The sequence below is a fragment of the Artibeus jamaicensis genome, unplaced genomic scaffold, assembly GCF_021234435.1.
Source record: "Artibeus jamaicensis isolate MK-2021 breed Jamaican fruit bat unplaced genomic scaffold, CSHL_Jam_final contig_387, whole genome shotgun sequence".
NCBI lineage: Eukaryota > Metazoa > Chordata > Mammalia > Chiroptera > Phyllostomidae > Artibeus > Artibeus jamaicensis.
The window spans coordinates 4,687,094-4,714,571 of record NW_026521812.1 but is presented as its reverse complement, the minus strand read 5'-3'; the positions used below and the strand labels follow the sequence as shown (position 1 = coordinate 4,714,571).

The 27,478-nt window shown below is 41.1% G+C and overlaps 1 protein-coding gene and 1 pseudogene across 2 annotated transcripts; one reads left to right on the top strand and one right to left on the bottom strand.

Annotated features, from left to right (window-relative positions):
* Window positions 1-305: 305 nt before the first annotated feature.
* On the bottom strand, window positions 306-25,071 carry LOC119039937 (pantetheine hydrolase VNN2). 2 transcript variants are annotated; one of them, XM_037132767.2, is made up of 10 exons: window positions 24,605-25,071; window positions 18,813-19,123; window positions 18,586-18,640; window positions 18,041-18,272; window positions 17,786-17,916; window positions 13,761-13,956; window positions 11,672-11,960; window positions 10,087-10,460; window positions 8,981-9,151; window positions 306-3,143 (listed from the first exon to the last, which is right to left on the bottom strand). In XM_037132767.2, the coding sequence occupies exons 4-10, from the start codon at window positions 18,251-18,253 to the stop codon at window positions 2,961-2,963; spliced, it is 1,557 nt and encodes a 518-aa protein (XP_036988662.2). In that variant the 5' UTR covers window positions 18,254-18,272; window positions 18,586-18,640; window positions 18,813-19,123; window positions 24,605-25,071; the 3' UTR covers window positions 306-2,960. The 2 variants fall into 2 exon arrangements, with proteins under 2 accessions (XP_036988662.2, XP_036988663.2); XM_037132768.2 differs by having other exon boundaries at window positions 18,813-18,994.
* Window positions 22,317-23,006, top strand: LOC119039933 (splicing regulator RBM11-like; annotated as a pseudogene).
* Window positions 25,072-27,478: the final 2,407 nt, after the last annotated feature.

The following is a 27,478-nucleotide window of genomic DNA, read 5'->3' as shown; positions in this document are numbered from 1 at the left end:
AATCCAACTCAAAACACTTTGACCAAAAAAAGAAAAGAAACTCCTTGGCCAACATAACTGGACATTCTAGTGAAATACTGGTTAGGTAAAAATCTGAATTCAGGTACTTGACTTATGTCTTCACAGTTCTCTGGCTCAGCTCTTCTTGGTCTTCATCCTTAGAAACACTCTCTTCAGTTTGCAGTTGTCATGAGCATATGTTCACATTATAGTCTTTCCTATAAGTCAGCTGGGCAACTGCTCAGCTAGCTGCCTGCTGAGAAGCCTGGTACCCAGAAATAGACAAGAGTCGCACACCGAAACTATCCTCTTCATCCAGATTTTATTGAATGCAGGTTCACTCAAAGTAGAACATCAACATACATTAATATCTTACTCACATTCTAACAATCTAAGACGAATATAAAACACACATAACACAGCAATGAGTGGGGATATAACGAACCCAAGCCCTAGACTCTCGGTCTGCAGGTCCGGGAGGCAACACAGTGGACAAGGGAGTCATCAGTGTCTTGCAAGGAAGGATCTCCAGAGGCAGGAGGGCAGCAGGGAAGACGAAGTCCTCAGTCCAGCAGGGCAGAGCCTGCAGGAGCCAATGCCAAGGAAGATCAACGTGGTGTGGAGCAGCACTCTGGTGTGTGGAGCTCGGCTGCCTCAGCAGTGGTCTGGAGCCTGCCTGAGGTATACCTTGAAAGTGGTGTACTCCACCCTTCTGGTTTTCTTGATACGTATCTTAGAACCCAGGATGGCAAGTGAGAAATTTTCTCAGGAGCCTGTCTGCAAGTGGTACATGGCTACTCTACTTGGCACCGTGGGCAATTGAGGAACTTCCCCAGGGGCCTGTCTATGGGTGGTCCCACTCTGCAGGCATGGCTGTTCTGATCACGTGTGCAGATATAGTAGGTGTGTCTCCTTGCCAGATGTGTCTGCTCTGACTTAGGTAGTTTCCCTCTTGAGCCAAAGTGTCCTGACTGGTAGCCATCTTGGTTGACATGAGGTACTCCATTTTATTTTATATACTTTATGCTATTTTGACAAGGCCAATGCCATGTTATTGATCCTGCTCTCCACATTAGTGAAGATAGCTTCTGGGAGCTCCATATTTATATGGTTCTTGTGTCTTTGATGGCAGAAGAGAGAACTTCTTTTTTAATTTTTTAATTATCAAAAGTTCTGGGGACAATTCTCACCAATGTGGCTTCAAACATGTACTCAGCACTGCATAAATCTCTGGCCTTGCAGGTCTAGTGAATGACTGGTAAAGCTTGGACACACTCTGGAGCTATAATGAATGATCTCCAACCCCAAATACATGGAGGAGTTCCCTTTAATAAAGAGGGGAAAAGGGAGCCCTGGTTGGTGTGGCTCAGTGGATTGAGTACTGGCCTGCAAACCAAAGGGTCACTGGTTTGATTCCCAGTCAGGGCACATGCCTAGGTTGCAGGCCAGGTCCCCATTATGGGGAGCAGGAAAGGCATCTCCACTTTGATGTTTCTCTCTCTTTCTCCTTCCCTTCCCATCTCTCTAAAAGTAAACAGGTTTTTTTTTTTTTTAAAGAGGGGGAAGGGGAGGCCTGGCAGAGACCAATAACTGACATTCACCTCTGGAAACTATGAAAGTTTCTAAGAATAATTATGAGTTCCTTGATCATCTTGGCCTTTTATTCCTGAGAGAATGAAGGCCTAAACTGAAGGGTTTAGGGTCAGCTGCTGATTTCCAGTTTAACTTTTTGAGGTGAAATGTCACTGTCCAAGTGTCACAATACACACAGCAATGCCATTGCATAATGTCCAACTTTAGACATTAAATAGACCTTGCAAATCTGAAAATCTCCATGTCTGATGCAAAGATACAAGAGCACAACTGTGATGGTTGTGTGATTTGGACTATGTATAAACATGTACATTCACTGCCACTTCAAAATGACCACCTCTGATGCCCCCATGTTGAACACAAGCAGCACAGAAAACCCTCTTCAAAATTAAAAACAAAAATGTGGCTTAACTTCTATTTCCTTTCTTAATATTAACCACTTCGTTATAAAAATACTCCTCATTTCCTACTGCACAGTAATAGAAGAGACAAATTGAATCTACAAGGAGTAATATACAACAACATAAAAAACAAAACATAAATGTCTCAAAGGTGATATTTCAATATGAAAACACTAGACAAAATAATTTTGAAGATATTAAATCTGAAAAAATCTGAACATTTATTTCTTTAATTTTAAGAATATTTGCATTAAATGATCAGTAACAAATACATCGTATTTCAAGTAGAATGAGATATATACATGTTGAGAAGTGCAGGCTACCCACCATTGAAAACAGTGTCGCTAATCACAGTCATGGTCTTTGTGTTGTGGAATTTGGGCCCATTAAATTATACCACAGGTGAGGTAGTTCAGGACTATGAATGCCCCGAGTCAGGTCTCCTTTGATACAAACCAGCACTATCTGTCATCTCTTCTAGAACATCTCAGAACAACTTTCATGATGAATATAAACATTACCATCTAATTGGAAAGTGCATTTCCCTCTAATCGTGAGCACAGAAAAGCAGATTAATTTGGATCATCTTTAATGTCAAATAGAATTCAGTCACAAAAATCTCAATTTTCATCATTCCTCTTCTCTTCGAAGGCTACAGCTATGTTTAGGATGACCCTGCAGCTCTGCACTCTGCCACTCAAGGTCACAAGCACACACAAGGTCACAGAGCAAATAAAGTTAGAGCTAAGATTTGACACTCATTCATCTGACCCAAGCACTTTGGGGGCAAATTTACTGTAATAGTTCAAATTAATTCAAGATGAGAAAAATACATATTTAAAAATTATTGGTCTATGCTGCAGAGATGGCCCTTCAGAATTTCTTAGTAACTTGGAAAGATGATAAATACATTTAGCAAAATATATACTCCACAAATAAATCGTGATAAAGAGATGTCCCATACCATCACAATATTTGCAAAGTCGTGATCATAAGTAAAGTGGATATTAACAGGTTAGTAGTTTCCAAATTGCCGATCCCTCCTGAGATGGAAGGTGAGTCCTTCATGTACCACCTCCCAAACAGTGACACTGTTAGAAGAGGCTCAGATGTTCCATTCTTGTTTACCAAGCGCCCATCTTTTAGGACCTAAAGAAACAGTGGGAAAAGTATAGTCAGCTTGATTAGATGTGCATTACAAGCAGAATAATAGTTTTGAAATAATCCTAGATATCATGGTTGATTAAGTCACTCCAGTTTGATTGGGTGGGGGGAGATGGGAACAGGCAGGACAAGAAAGAGACAGCTAATTTTATTTTAAAGTTTATTTTTTATCCTCACTCAAAGACATGCTTATTGATTTTAAATATTTATTTATTTATTTGTCTTTAGAGGGGAAGGAGAGAGGGAGAGAAACATCAATGTATGGTTGCCTCTAGTGAGTCCCCTGCTGGGAACTGGCCTGCAGGGAACTTGCTTGCAACCCAGGCATGTGCCCTGACTGGGAATTGAACCGCAGTCCTCTGGTTCGCAGGCCTGTGCTCAATCCACTGAGCTACACCAGCCAGGGTACTTATTGATTTTAGATAGAGAGAGGATAAGGGAGAGATGGAGGGAAGGAAGGAGGGCAGAAGGGAAGGAGGGAAGCGGGTAGGGAGCGGGGGAGAGAGATATTAATTCTGGTATGTGCCCTTATAAGGGATTGCACAACCCTGGCTTATCAGGACGACATTCTAAACAACTGAGCTACCTAGCCAGGGCCCCAGGGACAGTGACTTCATATGTAATAAAGACTAGAGTCATTCTGGGTGACTCAATATTTGAGTTTCAACAATCAAATTGAGACAGTAGAGAGTCTTCGGCCCAGGAATAGAAAAATACTGGGTGGCCAGGAAGCCACGTTAGGACCAGGTGGCCAAAAGGAACACCCAATAAGTTGACCAGAACAATGTCATGACACTTCCACTCCCTACTCGGAAATGCGGAAGTAGCTGATTCCTCCTTCTTTCTAACTGTTTGCTTCCTTGCAGATGTTGAAACTACTGATTGACATGCACAGTTGATCAAGTTTGGCTATGGTGAGCTACATCACCCTCTTACCCCTGCAGTGAAGGTGTGAACATAGTTACCAGGCAACAGAGCTGGAAAAGCAAGTCACGACCCTGACATGGGAAATTCCACCCACCCACCTTTTTCAAAAAGCCCACCTTTTCATACAAGCTCACTTTGATCCCAGCTTATAAAAGCAGCCAAGCAGAGCCAGCCCCTGAGTAAGTTCAAAGAGTAACTTCCTTTCCTCTGTTTTGCCTCCCTTATGCTTAAGCATAAGCTTAATAAAATTTGCCTGGAAATTCTTCTGGGGTCTTGTCTCAATTTCTATCTTGGGGATCCCAAGAATCACAATGCAGTCAACAAGATGTAAGTCTTAATAAAAAGTCAAAAATCATCATCAGCAAACATTTCTTGAGTCCAATTAAATGCAAGATAATCATGAGCTAGTGGAGTAAAATCACACCCTTCCCTTAAGAAGCTTCAAAGTTGAAGAAACTGAGAAATCAGTATACTATGTATTAGAGGGGGAAACAGGAAAATTCTTAGGTGGTCAGAGAAGGAACGGCTGGACTGATCTGCTTCCCAGAGTGGGACAACCTGCCACAAGAAGGCTCAGTTAAAGGAATTTCTCCCCGAGGCTGGTAACAGAAGCCACTGTGGGAAGTGGGAATCCAGGTAGCAAAGTCTCATTCTGGGCCATAAGTGGGTGGCAGGTGTACGATGTGTTTTCTCACTCCACTTGGTTAGAACCAGTGCTGTGCTGACACTGGTGGTGTGTCTGTTCTACTCACCAAAATGGAGGGTTGAAATTCCAGCAACTTTGACAGCTGGCTATTAAACATAGTCATTCTTGATGACTATGTTTGAAATTGATTGTGGTGGGAAATGTCTGCCATGAAAATTGGCAAATGCCACAAATCAGGGCTTTTTATTTTCTTCTTCATAGACTGGGTTGTTCACATTTACAGCACACCAGTGGCTACAGCTGAAGACTGGTGAAGAGGAGAATAAGCCATGTGGTCGAAGAGAGAGGTGGGGCTCGGGCGGTAAAAGGCAGGAAAGACCAGATATATCCTGAAGGCCCAGAGGTCTTTCTCTGTATGGAAGTGATGTGTCCAAATGAATGGGGTCAGAATAAAAAGAAACACAAATAGATAGACAATAGATAGAATAAGAATAAAAGAAAATGAATCCATCAGTTGTGTTAAGGACATTTTAGATGGGGATGAACTTGGACACTGAGAAACCAGATACTCCTAACTACAAGAAAATGACTAAATGTCCTAGAAGATAACCTCTATGGTCCTCCTGTGCATACAGAGACATAGATCAGTAACAAGTGTTCAGATACACAGCCTGTGGTAACTAAGTAAACAAAATAAGATATTAAATGCTCACTGTTTACTGCTTGTTGTATTCATTGTTAACCTGTTCCTTGCTTATTAAATTGTTCATTAAAGGAACTAAGTTAAAATATCAGAATTATATTTTAAATTGTAGGTCAGTGAAAGTTTAAAACAAGTTAAATGCAGACAGTTTACGTTCTAGTGACTTTTTATAAATATGGTAAAATTTTGTCTATTTTGATCTTCCTGGGATTAATGGCTCTAGATTTGTGATCGTCTCTCAGGTTCTAGCTAGAACTTAGCGTTTTTACTGGTTTCTTGTTAGACTTTTAAAAAAATGTTATATACAATTTACTGGCCACTTAAGCAGTGTTTATAAAATATCATTTGACATTTTTGATTAATCCCTTAAGCTGGTAGTTCTTACCTATCAAAATCATCTGTGGGCCTCTGAAAAGTACAGGTCCCGTTACGAGATTCTGATTTACTGGACCCGAAAAGGAACCTGGCCCCTTATGCCTGCACATTGATCTGTACTTACATTTATGCACTGACTGTAATAGAAACGTGGCCTATTTCTGGCAAGCTTTTCCTTCCAGTTGTTAATGACCTTGGTTCACAAGGTAAACATTTAGTACTAAGTACTTAAAAATACACCCTATTTGTATAATGCTTTATTATTCACAAAGTACTTCCACATGCATTATCATATTGACCCTCATCAAATCCATGAGGAAGATACGCTGTCTTGACAGGTAGAAAATACAGGTTTACTTGTGACTTGCACGAGGATGCATCACTAGTCAGTTGTAGAGATCAAGTATCTGACAACACACCGGAGTTGCCTAAAACATCATAGCAAGATGTTTCCCACATTTGTGGTTATGGTCAGTAACCTTGGGGGTGGGAAAGACATTCGGCAAATGTGTTGAAATCTCTGCAGAAGGGATCCTATAAGATAATGTGTAAATATTTGCTGATGAAGAGTGCTAAGTCCAGAACACTGGGAAGTACTCCAGAAGACATGGCCAACATGACTCGTAAAAAACCTGTCATCTGGTCTCTCTAAAAACAATATGTTAAAAGAAGGGCCATGACCTAAAAGATTTCTAGAGAAAGAATAACCTAAAAAAATCAAGAATTGGTTTCTCTTTATCTGGCTCTTTTTGAGGAATGTAGGCACCAGATTCAACGTGATCTTAGATCACCAGCCCTACAGGGGAGAAGAACATTGCCTCAGGCTTTCCTGGTGCTATGAAATTTGTTCCATGAAGACCCAGTCCTTTTTGTTTTAATCCTGTCCTCACAAAATAAGCTTCTGATCCATAGCTTCGGAGTTGGAGAGGATTTGCCAATGGATAGCTTTCTTGACACAACAGTTACTGGTCCTCTCTGTTTTCCATCTTGTAAGTTTGGTTAGTGTTTATTCCTTAGAATGTGATGAACTTCAGGGAAAGCAACATCATAGAGCATCAACACTTGTGAACTGAAGGTCATGGAGCTTCCTTCAAGACAATGTGATACTAAAACCCCTGCCTACTAACAGGCAAGTGTATCTTTTATATCTTTTTGGTGTGACACTGTATCACATTTCATCTTTCAATGAATAAGCTGGAATAGATGAGTCAAGATCTAAATGATACATATATCATAAAGCTAATTTAAAGGGCGGGTGCAGCCACTCCCTTCCCTCCTTCCTTCCATGCGAAAATGAGGCCCAGTGCCCAGATGTGGAAGATAGAATGACAAGTTCTGAGAATTATTAAGCTGAGAACTACAAATATTATACCATCAAGCACTTAACCATTTACTCTTCTGTATCATTCTCTGTTGCTTCCAGCTACCTGAAACCATCTGGGATAAAAAAAATAAAATAAAACAAAGAAAGAAGGCAGCTATGTCTGAAATTCTTCCGCTCTCTGACTCCTTATCAACTACCACCATCCAACTTCTTCAAACACTGTGTGGTTAAGATAGAGTGAAATGGCATTTCTGAATTTGGACTTTTAACCGGGGCTGGAAAACTTGAGAAGTCTTCATCTTTCTGCCATAAATGAGGTGCTTTCTGACATAAATGCTCAGTCTCACCCTAGGATAATTCCTGAAGGAGACACAGTCCTATGACTCCATTACATGGGGGAAATGCCAAAATGCTGCCCAGAAGACTAGATAGCGTGCTCGCTTCAGATAGCAGGGCTTCAGAGACGCAGGACACCGACACCACCTGACCCCCGATCTGGACGAATCCTGCTCTCCTTCCCCTCAGTTCCCGAAGTGGCTCCAGACATTTCCAATTCATCTCCACTTATTTGTACCAGCCTGACCACCTGTGAACCACTAGATTTCAGTTCTAGTGCCCTCACTTCAGATCCGATTATGACTTTTTGTAGTTGGCATTTATGCTTTTATTCCAGCCTTGATTTACTCATGATAATCTACTTAACCTGGTCTTATGGCAACCAAGGACTCCTGTTCTCTGGGTCTCTCAGCCTGAAGGATGCATTACATGTTAAACTTTGGTTTCACAGAACTAAATATTTTTACCAATACGATATATCCCAATTTGATAATGTAAGCGGACATGACCATTGGCAATCAGCAACTGTAAAGACTTTCTTGCTTAATGCCTTAGATGAACTAACAGAGATCCTATTTTTCTTTTATAGAAAACGCAATGACTTTACCCTAGTTCCTGAAACTCTGCCCCTGTCTGCCACAATTCAGAGAAGACATTGGGGTTCAAGCTGGTCTAGTTGAGTGTGTGTGCATGCCATGTACTAACAGACATAAACCTAAAGAGTCTTACTTCTAATTTGAGGCCAGCTTAATCTGCAAATGAATTGGTTATAGCCACTATAATTTGTAAAGTAAACATCTAATTTTCCACTTGCTTCCACATGTGACAATAGGAAATAAAAAATCTGAAAGTAAATATTTTTCAAAGGTGCCTTGAGCTCATAGATTTTAGGTATATTATGTTATTCCAACAAAGTATCATTGCTTTAGAATTACTTGTTATTGTAAACATGGCCAAAATATTTCCTCTTTCTCTATCCATGCCCCTTTGCAATGTGAGTTTACAGCTCACTGAGAGATCAAATCATTTATTTCTCTAACCCTTGAAACTACATTGGTTATGTGGCTAGCTTTGGTTGATGAGACATTCATGAACATGGGGCAAGCAGAAACTTGAGAAAAACTTGCCCATTGTGGCTTTCCTTCTTGATGCTCTTGGGCTCCTTCAAGCCTGAGTTTCTGGAAGAGGAGAGACCACGGGGAGAAAGTGGCCCCAATCATCCCACCAGTCTAAGACTAGGCCATCAGAACCAGCCCAATACACCAGCTAGAGACAGATGCATGAATGAGCCTAGCCAAGATCAGCTAAGCCTGTGGCAAACCAGAAACACAGCCTAGATGCACTCAGTTCACATTGTCTACCACCAAGTAAGAGCTAAAAAATATTATCTAAAGCCACTAAGGTATGAGAAAGTTTGCTATATAGTAAAAGTTAAGCAATACAAGTAGCCATAACCTATTTTACTTGGCTTCAGAGAACAGAAAATAAAAATACTCTTAAAATTCTCCTACCTCAAATTTTCCAGGTGACAGATGAATTTTAGTAACCAGCACTTCGGGAAAAACATACTCTGTTCCAAATGTGCCACTTAGAGAGAATACATTAAATCTTGTCACAGCAGTTTCCACTGGTTGTCCACAAGTTGCCACCTCAGCTGTTTTGCATTTCAGCATTGTGCACACCTATGTAGAACAGGTGTAGATAAAGTGCAATACCTTGCATCTCAGTTACTTGTACTAGAACAGTTGGCTCAGTAATTAACTATAACAAAGCAAGTATTTTCTCTGTCTGATAAAGGAATTCGGGTCATCTTTTTTATTATTACCAGCTTTATTGGAAATGGCAAATGATTTGAGAACTCACCCCACTTTGTGGGTAACAAATGGATTGAAAGAAAGAAGCTAGTTTAGAATTAGATTTAACCCATTAGTTTGGCATGCCAGATGATTGGTTGACCCAATAGAGTAGAGGTCTTTTGGCAACCATAGTACTAAAGCTAAAGTGATGGTTAAAATTTGGACCATTACTGTTTTTCCACACCCTTTTTAAAAGAGAGGGCAGTGGGGCACAAAGTGTAATAAGAACACAGTGCATAGCCAACACTATACGGAAAGTTTGGATTTTAAGTATTTGTCATTGGGAGGGAATAGAATGAACAGGATATCTGATTACAAGAGAAACTAAGATGAAGTTGTTATCCCTATTCATTGTTAGTTTTAAAAGTCAAAACAAGACTTTATATTCAGATTCATTAGTGAAACTACATAGGAAAGCTTTATTATGTTACACTATAAATGTACACTTAGTTCATTAGTCAAATACAAAATCATCATGGTCAGGTTAATATTTTTTATTTTCTTTTTGAGTTTTAGGTTGATACTTTTTTAAAGTGTGCTCAAAGCAAGCAATCATATTATACTTAACTCCTATTGCAAATATCATACAATTACTCCTAGTGTGTGTGTGTGTGTGTGTGTGTGTGTGTGTGTGTGTGTAATACTGGCAAAGTGTGGAGTCGTGCACAGCTAAAGAACTTGGCCCTCTGGGACACAAATGCAAAGGGAACCCTGTAATTTAATGACACCTAAGCACTCCCTTTCACCGGAGCTGAGCTTACCTGCCAGTAGTACTTTCTTCTGCGGCCGTGAAGTCCTGAGAAAGCTCCTAAAGCATATACCTCATTCTCTTCTTTTCTTAACATTCTGTAGCTTAAATGACAGCAAAGATCTTCTTGACAGACTGTAAGGTTGCCTGCACTTGCAGAAAGTTTTGTGAAGTTGAACGCATCCCGGGAAATAAATCCCCTGAAAGCACTTTTCTGTCCTGGGAATGGTTTGATGCTCCTGGCGTAGTCACTCCAGCTCACGGCCGCCGGGAAGCCAGGGGAGCTTCGAGGATGCACGTCCACTTCTGAAAGAAGGATCTTTCCCTGCTCTGTTTCCATGTCATAATGGTATACTTTGGGAGAGTGTGGAGCATAAATGCCACTGCCTGTGAACAGGAAGTAAATCTTTTAAAACCAGCACCGCCAGTTTCCCCCTCAGAACTGAGCATGTGGTCACGTGCCCACGCTCATCACAATGAGATGGCACGCAGGCCTCTGGTTACACTGAACGCCCGGGGACTTCTATTCTCTCTCGAAGAGAGAGAGAATGTCTCACATCAAATAAACTTTGACTATAATGAGAATGCTTATGAGCATGATGGAAAGTTAAATCAAATGTACAAATCTTTGTATTCGGAAGTTCATGAAAGGTTGGGAAAGGCCATACAAAATTCTCTCCTGTTCCCTACTACAGTGGTGTTTTAAAATTGCCCCCAATTTTTCTACACCCTTTTCTCCAATAGGTAGATTTAATTTCTTTCCCTTTGAGTGTAGGCTGGACTTTTCGACTCACTTCCAATGAATGGGAGACTACAGAAGTGGCAGTGTGTGGCTAGTTGCAGCGTGCTTGAGTGCTCTCTGTCTCTCTCTCTCTCTCTCTCTCTCTCTCTCTCTGTCTAGAAGAAGTAAGCTGTCATGTCATGAGAGCACAGTGCACAGCCTTATGGAGAGGCTCAGGTAGCAAGAAATGAAGGTCTCCCACCCATAGCCCCTGAAAAACTAAGAGATGTGCCAATATAGCCATGTGCGGCAGCTCTACTGGAGACTCCATGTGACTGCTAACCCAGCTAAGGGCTTGCTGTAACCTGAAGAGACTGAGTCAGGATCACCCAGCTAATCTAGTCCCAAATGGTGACCAGTAGGAAAGTGAGATAATAAATGTTTATTGTTTTAAGCCACTTTTGACTTTGAAGGTAATGTGTTTACTTTGAAGGTATACATGTCAGTAATACATGTCTCTGCCCTTTGCCCATGACCGGGCAAATCTTGTGTAGTTCTGGCTTTCCCACTCACTAGCTGGGAGTTTTGGCAAGGTCCTTGTGCTCCGTGTGTCCAGTGCTGTAATGTGTCAGAGTGGGACGGTGGTGCCCATCCCACAGAGCTGTTGTCAGGATAAAGGAAATAATACACATACAGGTGGTGACACAAGCGAGCAGTTAAAATCAGTCACTAGGCTTTCTTTTCATGTGAAAAGTGAGCAAATACAGTGACTAGTTCCAATAGAGAAGCAAAAAAAATCACAACAGCTCACATCTGAGCATTAGTTTCTCTGCATTTAGACGTATTATCTGCAAGTCTCATCTGGTCATAAATTTACCTGTCATGTTTTGGCGGACATGATGTGTATTGGCCGCAAGAAGATTGACTCTCATTCCCATTGCCCAGGCTGAATGGAATTCAATAGCTGTTAAAAGGGGCAAAACATTCATCCAAGCTGTGGGAAACAGTATGGTGTCCACATGGAAATTCTTCACCAGGGTCACGGCAGGATCGTGGAACAAGATATCAAAGCATGTGAAAATGCCAAACCTTCCGAAGGCGGTGTTGAACGTCACCAGCTCGGGCTTCTCAGGCACATCGAACTGAGGCTCAGAATAGAGGTGGTACTGTAACAAATGCACGAGATCAAACCAGAAAAACCTTCTTTATCAAAGAGATGACTTGTAAAAACCCTCCAAAATTAGTAACAGATTTGGCTATGGTCAACAACAGCAACTCTAGAGGAAACGAATTAATCTGGTAATCAGAAGTGGAAGTCCAAGGAAAATGTAGTCTCTCTCTCTCTAATTCCTTCCAAGTAAACTTAAACAACTATCCTACTCTACTACAATAATTAGAGTCAACAGTTTAATAAAGTGGTCTGCAAAGTGGAGAATAAAGAGGGTTAGGAGCAAGACTATTAAAGTTTCTTTCTACAATTGTTTTCTATCAAAAAAATGAAAAAAGAAGTGAACTTTACTAGTGTTTTTTTAATTTTATTTATTTATCTGTAGAAGGGAAGGGAAGGAGAGAAGGAGAGAAATACCAATGTATAGTTGCTTCTGGTGCATCCCCTGCTGAGAACTGGCCCCTTCTGGGAACTGGCCTGCAACCCAGGCATGTGCCCTGAGTAGGAATCAAACCATGATCTTTTGGTTCACAGGCCTGTGCTCAATCCACTGAGCTATACCAGCCAGGGGGGTGGTATTTTTAAAATTGATTGACAAAGGTCCATATGTTAGAGCTCATGGGTCAGGAATAGTCTTCAAAGTGCTCTGAGGGGACAGTGAGAGCCCCTCGGTTTAGAGTAAGCAGAAGTTCCTCCCTCACTTGTCCACATTCAGTGCACTGCACGGTCCTGAACTTTACCTGGGCTCCGTGAAATGGGTTGATCAGCTATGCTACCAGTTGAACTAAATAAACACTTTAGGAATGACGGAATCCTTAAAATGACTCTTGCAAAGAAAGTGTATTAAAAATAATACTAAAATGCAAAGTCTAGATAATAAAAAATGGAAGATCTGATATTTGTATTTCTAACATGAGACACATTTTTTAGGAGAATATGCAAGTTTAATTACAAATGAAAAGAAGTTGTCAAAACCCACAAAATCATGAAGAAAACTGTTTGAAAGTTATGGGTTTTATTTATAACTACAAAACTAAATAGACATACAGTGACAACTCAGGTTAAAATTGTTTCTATAGCAGTACATGATAAAAAACATTTGAAAACACTTGGGCTAATACCACTCCACTTGGCAAATACTTGTATTTTAACTGGGACTTCCAGCAGATTATTTCTTCACTCAGAAGATTCTGAGGCTACATCTGAAAGTGCTGAAAGACAGTCTAGGGAGTAAGGGAGCACACACCTGACATGCATATCTCATATCTTTAAAAAGGCTGGAATCTCTCTCCCTGCCCAATTTAGTATAAAACCATGGCTTAAGTTTATTATATTCTTTTAATTCAGAGTTTAAAGTAAAAATTTTGTGATCTGACTTTAAATCCATAAGAGGGTACTTAAATGAACTGGCATAGAAAATTTTTAAAAAAAGATTATTTTCATAACTTGATAGAAAACAGGGAAATCAACTTCTGGGGAACTCATTCATACAATTTGGAAACATCCTTGTATCATGTCAGTATTAAATGGCATCTAGATTATAGTCACCTTGGTATCCTTTGAGTTAATATTAAAATTATTTTTATGTACAAAAGATTTATCTCAATTCTAGACTATTTCAACATCTTTCTAATAGGTCTTTGTCTATTTTGTTCCCAGATTAGTGTTTTTCTAAAATGCGTTTTTTTTCAGTGCTTGCCTTAAAAAATCTCCAACGACATCATACATAGGGAATGAAGCTCAAGATGCTACACACAACATTCACTGCTCTCACAAGAGGTGTCATTTCCCCCCTTACCTTATGGTAGCGTGCCACCAGTTGTCCCTTCTTGTCATACACCACATTGGTATTGTACTGATACCAGCCATTAGGAGGACAGGTGGTGGTGTCATTAGGGTTACATGGCTTTTTGTCTCCAATATTTGCCACAACATAGATAGAGTTGCTCTTGGCCAGGCAGCTGAGTCTCACTTGTACTGGTGTGTGACCAAATCTACATCAAATTTTAATGAACACATTTTAACAAGTCAGAGAAAGATAACTACTGTATAATAGCATTCACATGTAAAATCTAAAAAGGCTGAACTCAGAAAAACAGAGTAGAATAGTGGTTACCAGGGGCTGGGGGATGGGGGAATTGGGATGCAAACTTGCAACTAGTAGAAAAATAAGTCTTGAAGATCTAATGCACAGGATAGTGATCATAGCCAACAATATTATATTATAAACCTTAAAGAAATGTTTATACAAAACAGAAGTGATAGTTACGTGACATAATAAGAGGGGTTAACTAGAGCTATGGTGGTTATCATATTGCAATATATAAATGTATTAAATCAACACATTACATACCTTAAACTTACACAATATTATGTGTCAGTTATATCTCAATTAAAAAGGCATTTCAACTTCAAATGTATTTTAGTCATTTCAGATGTGAACAATAACAAACTCCTAGATACAGAGACCAAACGGATGGCTCCCAGGTGGGAGGTGGGGGTTGGTGGCTGGATGACAAAGGGGAAGGGATCAAGAAATACAAATCGGCAGGTACAGAAGGGCCACAAGGATGCAGAGTGCGGCATGGGGAATATAGTCACTAATACTGTGATAATTATGGTATGGTGCGAGGCGGCTACTAGACTTATCAGAGGTACCACTTCCTAAGTCATATAAATGTCTAACTGCTATACAGTATACCTGAAACTAATAAAAGACTGAATGTCAGCGGTATTTAAAAAAACTTAATTAAAAAAATAACAGTAAGAGCCTAAGTGTAACTGAAGTTAGTATAAAAATTATGTAGGAGAAATATTGTATTTTAAAAGCTACAAATTAGACTTCATGAATTTTTTCTACATTATATTTATTGCTCTGGCAATGCATTATTCACTCTCCTACATCATTGGTTGTCTCCTCCCTAGGGTCATTCCATCGGCATGCAAAATGCTCTACTACCTTGCATTTACAAAAAAATGAAATAAAACCTTCTCTTGAACCCAAACGCCTCTAAATCTTGCTCAATTTCTCAGTTCCCTCTCACAGCAAAGCTCCTAGAAAAAACTGTCCATCTTGTGGTTCCCAGCTTGTCTTCTCCGTGTTCTCTTCTGAGGCACTCAAATCAGCTTTCATTTTCATGATCCCAACACACAACTCTCATTACTGCCAATGAAGACCCACGTCTTACTTGATCTCATCCTATTTGTCCGCAGCCATTGCCACAGTTAATCACACCCTCCTCCTGGAAACCCTTTGCTGGCTTATTGGACCCCACACTTTCCTGCTCATTGGCTCCTCATCTCATTCTCCTTTGCTGGCTCCTCCACATCTTTCCTGAGTCTAAACATTGATTTCCTAGATCTCAAGTATTAGACCCTTTCTCTCATTTAACTCTCTCCATAGGTGAAGCCATCATGGTGTGAAAACCTTCTGTATGCTGACTCCTGATTTTCTGTCTCCAACCCTGACCTTGTCTTTTCATGTCAGGTTGACATCTCCACCTGAATGTCTAAAGGACATCCCAAACTTAAGATGCACCAAATTGACTTCCCAATTTCTACCCCAGAAATATGATTTCTTCAGTGCTCCCTATACATGCAAATGTAATTCCATGTCTCTAGCTGCGCAGGCCAGAACTTGGGAGTTACTCTTGGAGCATGTCTTTCTCTCATACGTTCACATCTGGCACCAAATCCTGTGCCAGAATCCTGTACCTTGACCTCTGAAACATATCTATACTCTGCCCACCTCTTTCCACCTCCGCCAATTCCAACCTGGTTTCGGCCCCTATCAGCTCTAAGCAGGATGATTACAATAGCTTCCTAAGTGATCTGCTTTGTCATTACCCTCCTGCACTTTTCCCAATATAGAAACCAGAGTGGTGCTTTTAGAGCATGAGTCAGATTGAGTCACTCCTGAAATCAAAACCCTCCAGTGTCTCCCCTTCACAATCAGAGGGAAAACCAAAGTTCTTACAATAGACTTCAAGACCCTATCAGAGGCGCCCAACCTTTGGCGTCTCTGAAGAAGAGACCCCAACTAGAAGAGTTGTCTTGAGCCACACACATTAAATACACAAACACTAATGAAAACTGGTGAGCAAAAAAGGTCTTAAATAAATGTACGGTCCTATGTTGGGCTGCATTCATAGCCACCCTGAGCCGCATGCAGCCCACAGGCCATAGGCTGGGCCCCCCTGCATCTCCACACCCCCACAGCACAGTCCCTTCTGACCTCATCTCACAGCGTCTGCCCCTTGCCAATGCACCCGAGCCACATTTACTGAAAGCTCCCTAGTCAATACAAGTTTAAAACTAACAGCAATAGGTAGTGGAAAAACACAATAAAGATTAAATAAAATAAAATACAAATAACCACAATAGGTCCTACACCTCATCCCACCCAAGTACCACATTTTCCCTATTTTTATCACAATACATTCTATATAGCAATTGAGTTTGTTTACATCTCTCTTCCTCCACAAAATATTCATCACCCAAAGGGTGGGCACAGACTCTGTATTGTCTGCCCTACTCCCAGAATAGTATCTGGCACATAGCAGGTGCTCAATAAATAATGATTGGATGGATGAATTAAATTTGACTGTACTGGGTGATGATGCAAGGCCATTTTCTGGCAAAAAGCTCTCCTTCTACTCCAGGGCTGTAAAAGAGGCACTTGCTAACCATATGGAAGACCCTGTCCTCCAACATTTACTAGTTCCCATAGTGACTGTGATCTTTGACTTATCCATAAAATTGCAACATGTTTTGTTTTTAACAGGAAATCCAGAACTTAATCCCACTGTGAGATTAAAAACAAATGCGTTGTCCCAATTCTTAAAACTTCTGTGCAGAAAAACTGTCCAGCTATTGGACTTTCGTTTGCACAAAAGAAAATTTCTTATAAACGCATAGAGTGATCAGCTCAGAACAGGAATGATGAGAAGACAGAACCATCAAGGGTCATGAAATCCAATATTCTCATCTTTGCTCTCTAGAGCGAAGAAATGTCCTTTCCTAACAGCCCTTATATAAATGTCAGAATAACCAGGAATGCTTAAAAAAGTGTGGTAGCCATAATTCCCCAACAATAATATGGCAGGGGAATGTTTGATAAACTTAATTTGAGGTAAAAAAGTGAGAGAGTGTGAGAGGGTAAGGGAGTGAGAGGATTTAAGAGGTGAGTAAGAGTAAGTGTGACAGAGAGAGACATTTTACTGCAAGTTTTGAAGTGTGAAAATCTATACCTCAATAATCTCTTCTTAGGAATTTATAGGATTTATAAAGTAAATATACACCTATATCTATTAAGTATTTTATACTAGACCATTTCTACATTACTTTTTCCCAGAAGAATTACTGTTATAAGCCTAAAAAATGCAAACTTTCAAAGCATAAGGTCTTATCATTCACTAGAAAGTACATGGTGAGGTCTTTCTGCCTGAGATGCAGGTTCCAGAACAGAGACTCTGTAACACTGCAATGTGGTACCCTCAGATAGACACACTGAAATAGTTTCCAAACACAATCCACTGTCCGCTTCAGAAAGTACTTCACTACTTGTATCTATGATGTCCTCCTCCTCTTAGTCTCTAGTCTCGTTTACATATTTTCTCCAAATTTCATGAAGATATAAATCATAAATACTTGTTCAATAGTATCTAAGTACCATTATTTAAATCTAACAAATGACAAGATAAATATAACAGTAACATATAGCATCTACATGATAATTCAAGATTTATCATTTTGCTGCTGTGAACATACACATTTTAAAGAATTACAGCACTTTTGCACAAATAATGTGGGTAGATAAAATACTTGTGGGGGTCTCGACATGGAATCCAGTTCACCCGAGGGTCTGGGATGTCCTCCAGGTAAGGAAAAATGGTTTCCCTGGTAAAACTCCATCCATAAAGTGCATCTTCTGGTGTCACAATAATTTCAGCACCCTGTTCAAAACAAGTCAAATCCAAATTCTCTCTCCATGTGTAACACAGACAATGCAACACTTTAATCTTCCACCAGATCTCATGTCCCTACCATAAATCATGATTAGGAGAAATAAAAGAATACCTGCTGGGCTGCCTGTTTAATTGCTTTCTCCAGAATATCTATATTCTTGTTCATAAGGAGCAAGGCATTGTCCTGGGAAACAGGTGTCTTTGTTTCCTCTGGCAGTATGACCGCGTGTTCATACACTGCAGCTATAAACGTATCCAGGGCACGGACGTGCAGGGTAACCAGGGCAAACACTGCCACCAAGGTTTGAAAGGAGGAAGTGCTCATGGCCAAGGTCTAGAGATTTCTGAAAATGCAAGTAATATTCGTGGAGCATTTATAAAGGGTGATATATTTATGTAATGTATGGCTGTCAGCCATTGAGCTCTTATTTAATAATCCTATGAATATTAGACCCAACCACTTTCGAGGGAAAAATATTGTCATTAAATGAATACAGTAAAATAGTATTACAAAGGTTGTTCAATGTATACTATTGATAAGATTTTAGGCAAAATTTCAGGAGAACAAAATGTAAATGTAGTAAAATTGTACCCTTTAATCAACAGAAAGAAAATGAAACTAAACTAACTCTCATGTGAAGAATCATTACCACATACCTGCTATATCCCCTTCACAAGGTTATTCTGAGAGTCAAGGCCACATGAACATTCTCTGTAAGATCGGGATGGGATGACATCATTAACACAAATGGGTGATGATAGAGTAATGGAATAATCCTGACTGCTCAGTGTGATTTCATTGTTAGGCCCTCAGAACAACCCCTATTCAATTTAATGAATCTAATCTATTTGGGGTGCTAGGGACGAAATGGGGGACAGGGTACCTGGGCACCAACTCCTGGATCTTGCCAAGCAGGACGTAGCAGATGCACGTCAGCCACGTGATGAAGACAGGACGAAGACACCGAGGAACTCAGGATGGTGAGGAGAAGCCTTGGGCTCTGCCGCAGCCTGAAGGACGTCCTAGTCTGGCCTCCCTCCCGGAAATGAGATGGCATCAAGTGAGCTGATAAGCGAAGAGTTGGAAATAGCACGCACATTCATTGACAGCGTTTCCTCATAGGCAGCAAGGATGACACACCAAAATATGAAGCAAGAAAAACAGGTTCTGCTTTTCAAACTCTTGTTTTGATAACTGTATACCAGGAAAAATGAGAAAGAAGAATAGTGCTATATTCAAAAATATACACAGCGGTAAAAAACAATGTTTCAGTCCCTTCCCCCATTGAAGGCTTTCATGCATCTTCAGCAGATTGTTTGAATCTGCCTTTTTGGAAGGAAATGTCAGCTTGAGAAGAACCAGCCTGAACTTTAACCATCTTTTGGTCCCAGGTCCCACCCAGGTGAGGCTCTGGACTTGCATGGGTATTCAACTCTTCAGACAGTGAACGCAACTAAAACCGAGAGAAAATCTGAGAGTAATGCCATGCCACGCCCTACTGGCTGGAAAGGGTTGTGTCACAGGAAGTTGCCAGTGGCCAGCTGATTTTGACCTACAGCATCAGCAATTTAAAGTGGTTCAAACTGCACTCTGCTTTCTGCTCTCAGAAGTTGGGGACTGTGGGCCACTGAGCTGCAAAAGTCCCTTTGAAGTGGTAGCATGTTCCCACACCGAGGGTCTCCACTTCTTCAAAACTAAAACAGTAACCGGTTCTCTTGATGATTTCGAGTGTAGATCATTAACTTTATCTCTGATCCAACTCTGCCAAAAGTTCATTGCATTCATCAGAAATAACTTTTAAAAACTCCCTTGGTTGGTGCTACAGACTAAATCCTTATGTGTCCTCCCATGCCCCAAACTCATACATTGAAACCCAACCCTTAGTGTGATAGTATTAGGAGGTGGGGCCTTATGTCATGAGTAGGCAGCCCTTGAATATGAAATTCCTGCTATCATAAAAAGAGTCCTAAGGGAAATTCCTTGCCTTTTCTGCTTTGTGAGAACACAATAAGATGCTGTCTCTGAACTAGGAAGTGCATCCTCACCAGACACTGAATCTGCTGGCACCTTGATCTTGGACTTCCCAGTCTCAAGAAATGTGAAAAATAAATTTCCATTGCTTATAAGACACCCAGTCTACAGTATCCGTTATAGCAGTCCAAATGGATTAAGAGATAGATTCAAAGATTTTGGTAAAGTAAGGATGACTGCCTTACTTTGAGGACAACAGAAATAAACCCAAAGGAGCTGGATCAAAGGCACACATGTTGGCAGTTATAGAAACAAACATTTGAAAGGGTAGGGTAAAAGACAAAGCTGACATCTCAGGTACTACAGAGGGGAAAATGAAATGACAGATTAAAAACACAAAAGTGTTGAACTGTGGTACATTTATTGTTTTATCACACAATACAAGGCTGTTGACAAAAAAAAGTTCAAACCTGAAAAAAGGTTCAAAGAGTTTATTTGAGTCAAGACTGAGGGCCAGACCCACAATCAAAATCTCAGAATTGAGAAAGTGCTCCAAGGAGAAGCAGTTTTGTAGAGATTTTATATATTAAAATCAAAGGGCTGAATGGAAGGAAGGTTACATGAAATCTATTGGTGACAAATTAAGGAGGCTGAGGAAGGCTGAGTGGCAACATCTCTAGCACTGAATAAAAAGTAAAAATGAAGAGACACATACTTGTTTTGCACTGGCAGGTGCAGGATAGTTAACATTTAACATACACAACACACAGAGGTATGCAGGTAAAGGATAACAACAAGGAGTGTTGGGTGGTCTGGCCCCAGGACCAGGCGTTTATCTCTGAAGGTCTGGAGAAGAGATCGGATCATTCTGCCAGTCTAAGTATATTACCCTAGTTGCACAAAAACAATGAACAGGGCTTGTTCAACATAAAGATGAATCTATCATATAGGCCTCAGGGCATAACTTCCCATTATAATCTGCTCAGTTAGGAAGTTTTATGACCAGAATATTCCGTGTGATTATTGACTTTGTCAGGTCTGCCAGGTAGCCCTGTATTCATTCACAAGAGCTTCACAATAATTCACCAGTTAATTATTGTCTTCATTTCCAATGGGCAAGGATGTAAAAAAGCATGCTCGAGGCCTAAGATGCGTAACTTCTTACAGGTATGTCTAGGTGAAGCCTTCTACTCCCCTGGATGCTGTCTGCTTTCTTCTTTCCAAGGCCTGGGGCTTCTCCAATCACCCTTGACTTCTTGTTTTGGTTCACTTTCTGGGTAAGCAGCACCTGGCCAGAAGGTTCTCCTCCCTTAGCCCTAGGAGATGGAGTATTTGTGTTGTCCTAGCTGGACGACTCTGATATATGGGGTTTTCTTTCAAGCAGTCTTAGAAGCCAGGTAACACAGGCCAGGTAGAATTACGTGACTGCAACTGAACAATGTCCAAATGGCCAGGAGAAGTAACTGGGCAATAGAAGCTAGCCATTTTTTAGCCCTTAAGACCTAAGATGACTCTTATATTCATATCACATTCTTTCTCTCTAGCACATTATTCTTTTATTACTATAATACAGATCCACTCTAGAACTTTCCTCCAAGTGGACATAAATTCTGTATGGTTCTGCATCTAATTACAGGTAACGTACATGGCATGAATTTTTCTCACTTTAGTTGTGAGACTTATGATGGCACTGAGTAATGCTTAATGGCATGGACGCTGAAGCCAGAATGCCGGGGTTGAATCACTTCCCAGCTGGGTGACTATAGGTAAGTGATGCATCCTCTCAGTACCACAGTTACCCTCATCTGTGTAAAGGTGACAATATGTGCTGAATAATTGTTGCTGTCATTATTGCTTTATGCCACAAGACAATGGTCCTATTTGAGGGCAACGCCTAGTATAGCTCTGACCCAGGTCTTTAATTCTCTCTGCTCCTATGTACTCATTCTTAGCTACTAATTTGCTAAAAGAACATCAACTAGTCCACGTTTTCTATTTTCTGATTCTGCTGTGCCTTTCCACAGTCTTTTGTGTTTCCTCTCTTCTATGTCAATCTTCCCTGAATGGTTATTAAATTATTAATGTAAAGTCCATTTCTACCAGCTAATTTTGAATGTTTTCTGTCCAACTGTACCTTGGAGTCTCCCTTTGATCAATAGTTCTAATTCCTTAATCCATACATCATACAATTTTTAAAAACATACATTCACAATACACAAACACACACACACACACACACACACACACACACACCTTACTGAGAAACTGGATTATTTGCACATGGCTGTCAGGAATGTAAAATAGAGCCAGCCACTCTGGAAAACAAGCTTGGTAGTATCTGGGGGAAACAAAAAAAGAAAAAAAAAAACCCTAACCATGACACTCTGTCCTGTTCTGGGTGGAGCAACAAACGGAGATGGGGCAGAATCCCAGCACCTACATCTTGTTCTCAGTTCTGGAAGAGGACAAGACAATACTGGTGGACAGTTTAGAGGCCCTAATGCAGGAAGAATTTCTTTATGATCTGTTACTCCAGTTTCTGATAGGCTGCACCATTAACCAAAATTACTATATGCAAAGACAGAGAAGCAGAAGTCTTGAGTTTGTCTGTTCTGAACACCTGGCATCTGTGTCATGTGCCAAAGTTCTGCTAATTGGCACATGTTTCTATGGAAGACCAATTAATGTGCAGAATCCGTGTGGGAGTGCTTGCTCTTCTGAATCAATTGACCAAAGTTTTGAGAGCTGTGTTAAGACTAATTTCCCAGCTACAGGAATGAAGAAGCTGTGGGAAGGTCTTCCTTTCCTATATATATATTTTCCAATTAATACTGCTGCATGACCTTAAGATTTTTTTCTTCAGAAAATGCAAGGGCGTGTGTGTAACCCAGTGCTGTTGCTTTCTTACTACAAAATGATAGCACCACTTCCTAATGCACAGCCTCACCCTCCCAGTATTCACGCTCCACTTCTAGAGGCAGGTCTGAGCTCTTAGGAATGAACTCACCAACAACCCAGTGACTCTGATCTTTATCAGCTAAGTGAACAAGAGGCAAAACACCCTAGCAACAGTGATGAAACAGAAGACAATACAGGAAATGACTAGAGCCCGAAGTTCTGAAGGTGTATGAAGAAAAATATTAATATTATGTTCAAATAAAACACTTATTTACACTAGTTTTCTTTTAAAAGGAAAAAACCTCTATCAGAAGTCACTGAACAGCTAAGTTTATGGTGGTCATTTTCAGAATATATAATAATGTGGTTTAATTGATTTGGTATTCAAATTTGTCTTGAATGCTAAACACTTGAAATAATGTACTACTTTTTGTATCTGTCATGCTTTTTGTCAACAATGGACTTTGAGTTGTTTCCTTTCATGCCACCATGCCACAACTACATGGAACTATAAATGGGAAGTGACAGTACTGAAGCCCATGACGCCCTCCTAGATTGTCACCTGTAACTCTCAAATACACAGAGGCTGGAGTGAGACTAGGCCGTGGATTTTCTGAAAGGAACCAGTACAGATATTTGAAATTGGCAGGAGCCAAATTTATTGGGTTGTTCCTAATGAAGACTGAATAAGCAGGCTTTAGTTAGTTTCCTTGGTTAACACATTAGATTTTTTTCCTGTCTGAATATGCTATTTCCAAGTCTCACTCTCCTGTGGGTTTATTTCAGAAACAGAGGACATATAACCCTGACCCCAAAGGAATGGCAACTGTCACAGGACTAGTCTTCAGGTCGTTCCTTTTTGACCTTTACTTTTGATCCTTACTTTCATTTACTAACTGTATTTCATGTAAATCAGTTTGAAAATTATGTCCGTATTTATTATCCACCTCTCTTGTCAGCAAAAGGAGCTACTGATACATGCAGCAATGAAGGTGGATCTTAAGAGCGTTACGCTGACTGAAAGGGCCAGTCCCCAAAGTGAAGAACATACTCTGTGATTCTATTTGTACAACATTCTTGAAGTGACAAAATGATAGGAATGGAGAACAGATTAGTGATTGCCAGACAGTAAGGAGAGAGTGAGGGTGAGCGGAAACTGGATGTGGCTCTCAAAGGGCAACATGAAGGATGGGGAACGTTCTGTGTCTTGCCCCCATCAGCATATCCTGGCCATGATGTTCACTATAATGTAGCTCATGTTTCCATTGGGGAAAACTGGGTAAGGAGTATACAGGACCTCTGTGCATTAATTCTTACAACTGCACGAGAATCAACAATAATTCACAAATGTAGAAAGTTTCATCAAAAAAATGTGATTTGCCCTTTTTACTTTTCCTTTGGTTAATTTGAATATCATATATGTATATAAGTTGCAATAGGATCTTAACTAAAATATACAGTTTATTCATTATTATTATATCCTACCATCAGCTACATAAGTTAGTTTCCTTTCGTAAGAGGATCCTTTCAAGGTGGGCCCCTTGTTACATTTAGAACATAAATATATAAAAATATAAACCTTCACGCAGGATATCCTTCGATAGTTTACCCTGCCTTTTGCTCGTTTCCCTTATCCTTTCCCCCGTATTTTTAACTCTTATTGTCGTTTATTTTAATACTACTAGCGAAATCATAAAATGAGGAAGGGAAAGGTTAGTTTCATAAAGTGACTTTAAATACACTGGGATCCGCGGCTGCCTGTGTTGACAGCAGCTTGTTGGGAATGGAAAGAGAAAGTTCTCTCACCAGAGGTGGGCCGCTCCGGGCCGGGCCCACCGCGCTATCCTACCGCTAGGCCGCCGGTCCAGCGGTCCCGGGGGTCCACGTGGGGAGGCGGGCTGTTGAGGGGCCGTGACCCCCTTAAGAAGGGGGCGCTGTGCGCGGTCTGCTCAGCTGCCCGAGTCTGGAAGCGCGGCCCGGCGGTGGCAGCGGCTCACGCCGCCCCGCAGCCTTCCGGTCCAGCTCCGCGGTCCGTGCCTCCGGGAGCCGTGCGCGGTGCTTTGGGGCTGCACCGCTGGGAACTGGCTTTGATCCTCAAAGCCAGGCGGCGGCCGGAGACTGCTGGCCGCTGGAAGCCAGGCGAAGGAAGCCCAGACCCACAGAGGGGGCGATGGTGAGGAAGGAGGAAATCCTGGGGGAACGTGCGCCCCCCACGGGGTCTCGGCCCACACCGGCCGCCCTGCAGAGGCGGGGATTTGCTGGCGGCTGCTCGTGCACCAACAACTGCGGAAAGCAGGATGTGACATTGTCTCGAGACGGTGAGGTGATTAGACCCAACACTGTAAAACGCCCTCACCCAGGAAGGAAAGGAGCGTCCCAGGCCCTCCAGACGAAAACTCCGTTCCACAAAGAAGAGCAAATGAGACGACTCACCAGATTTTAGCCTTGTACTTAATTCACTCGCTTAGGAGCATCGTGGGTTAGTAATTTACAAGCTCTGCCTTTATATTAGTGTATTACAAGGTGCCATTTGAGTTTTCTAGGGATTTTTAGCTCTTGATCCCCTTCGCTGTGAGAGGTGGGGGAGGGCCTTGCTTGGAGCCACTTTGTAACCTGTGTGGTTCTTGATTTTGTTAAATGTCATTTTTTTTTTGTCGGTGAGGTCTTTTGCCCTACAACACTAACATCATTTTAAACCACAAAACAAAATTGGCTTGGATTGTGAGCTAGTCATCAGACTGTATAACTATGTGTAATAAAACATTCAGACTGTAAAACCATCCTGTATTATATGAGTAATTTTTTTAATTTATTTTTTTAATTGATTATGCTGTTACAGTTGTTCTATTCCCCCCTTTATTCCCCTCCACCCTGCCCCCCCATCCCCACCATTACCCCCCTTTAGTTTATGTCCATGTGTCTCAAGTCCTTTAGGTTCTATATTTCCCATGCTATTCTTGCCCCCCCCCATCTATTTTCTATCTACTGTCTATGCTACTTATTTTCTGTACCTTCTCCCCCCATCTCCTCCTCCCACTCCCCTGTTGCTAACCCTCCTTGAGATCTTCATTTCTATGTTTCCACTCCTGATCTAGCTGTTCTTTTAGTTTGCTTTCGTTTTTAGGTGTGGTTGTTAATAACTGTGAGCTTGTTGTTCTTTCACTGTTCATGTTTCTTTAACTTTTTTTTCTTAGATAAGTCCCTTTAACATTTCATATAATAAGGGCTTGGTGATGATGAACTCCTTGAATTTGATCTTATCTGAGAAGCACCTTATCTGTCCTTCCATTCTAAATGAAAGTTTTGCTGGATAGAGCAGTCTTGGTTGTAGGTCTTTAGATTTCATGACTTGGAATATTTCTTTCCAGCCCCTTCTTGCCTGTAAGGTCTCTTTTGAGAAATCTGCTGACAGTCTGATGGGGACTCCTTTGTAGGTGATTGTCCCCTTAGCTCTTGCTGCTTCTAGGATTCTCTCCTTCATTTTAATTTTGGCTAATGTAATTATGATATGCCTTGGTGTGTTTCTTCTTGAGTCCAACTTTTTTGGTACTCTCTGAGCTTCTTGGATTTCTTGGAAGTCTATTTCCTTTGCCAGATTGGGGAAATTTTCTTTTATTATTTGTTCAAATAATTTTTCCAATGGTGGTTGTGTCTTTCTCCCTTCTGTATTAATTCTATATTGGAGCGTTTGAAGATGTCCTGGAGGTTCCTAAGACTCTCCTCATTTCTTTGAATTCTTGCTCCTTGACTCTTTTCTGTTTGGCCATTATTTGCTTTCTTCTGGTCCACTCCATTGATTTGAGTCCCAGTTTCCTTTTCATCTCTATGGGTTTCCTGTGGTTCCTATTCATTTCCCTTTAGTTTAGTCTTCATATGTTTCTCTAATTTGTGGCTATAATCAACCAGATCTATTAGGATCCTGATTACAGTGTTTTAAACTGTGTGTCTGAGAGTTTTGCTATTTCTTCGTCGCTTAGATTTATCTCTGGGCTTTGAGATCTTCCTGCGACATTTTTATTCTGTTCTGGCCCTTTAAATGTGAGAAGCGGCGCCTTGGGCTCCCAGGTCGCTGGGTTGTGACGCGTACGTGGGCGGATCAGCGGGAAATGGCGGCGCCCTTTACTGCCGCACACCACGGGGACCTTCGGGCCCGGTCCAACTGCCCACTCCCTCGCCTGTCCTCGCCCCGCCGAGATAGGCAAATCCGGTCACAACGCAGCACCGCCTCCCCACTGTTCGCTCACCGGGTGGGTTGCTCGGTCGCTCACTAGGTCCAATCCTGGGTTTGGAACCCGTGCCTGGATTCGCGCATCTGGATTCCGCGCCTGGGTCCGTCCGACCTGAGTCCTCATGTGCAACCCCTCACGAGACGCCGGTTTCGCCCCTTACCGGTCGGGCTGAAGAATTTGTTGTTAACGGACTTCCGAAAAGTTCAATTTTCTGTGTTCTGGTTGTGTTTTCTGATGCTAATATTTAGTTGTCCCTAAACTTGGTTGTGTGAGAAGGCACGGCACATCCACCTATACCTCCATCTTGGCGGAAGTGTCCTATATGAGTAATTTTTGATCGGAGTACTACACATGATTAAAAAAAAAAGTTCTCTCACCAGAGAGCTCGGAATCTTTGCGTTGACTTTGAACTCTCAACAGTCAACAGCGCTGGTAACGGTAATGGACAGCT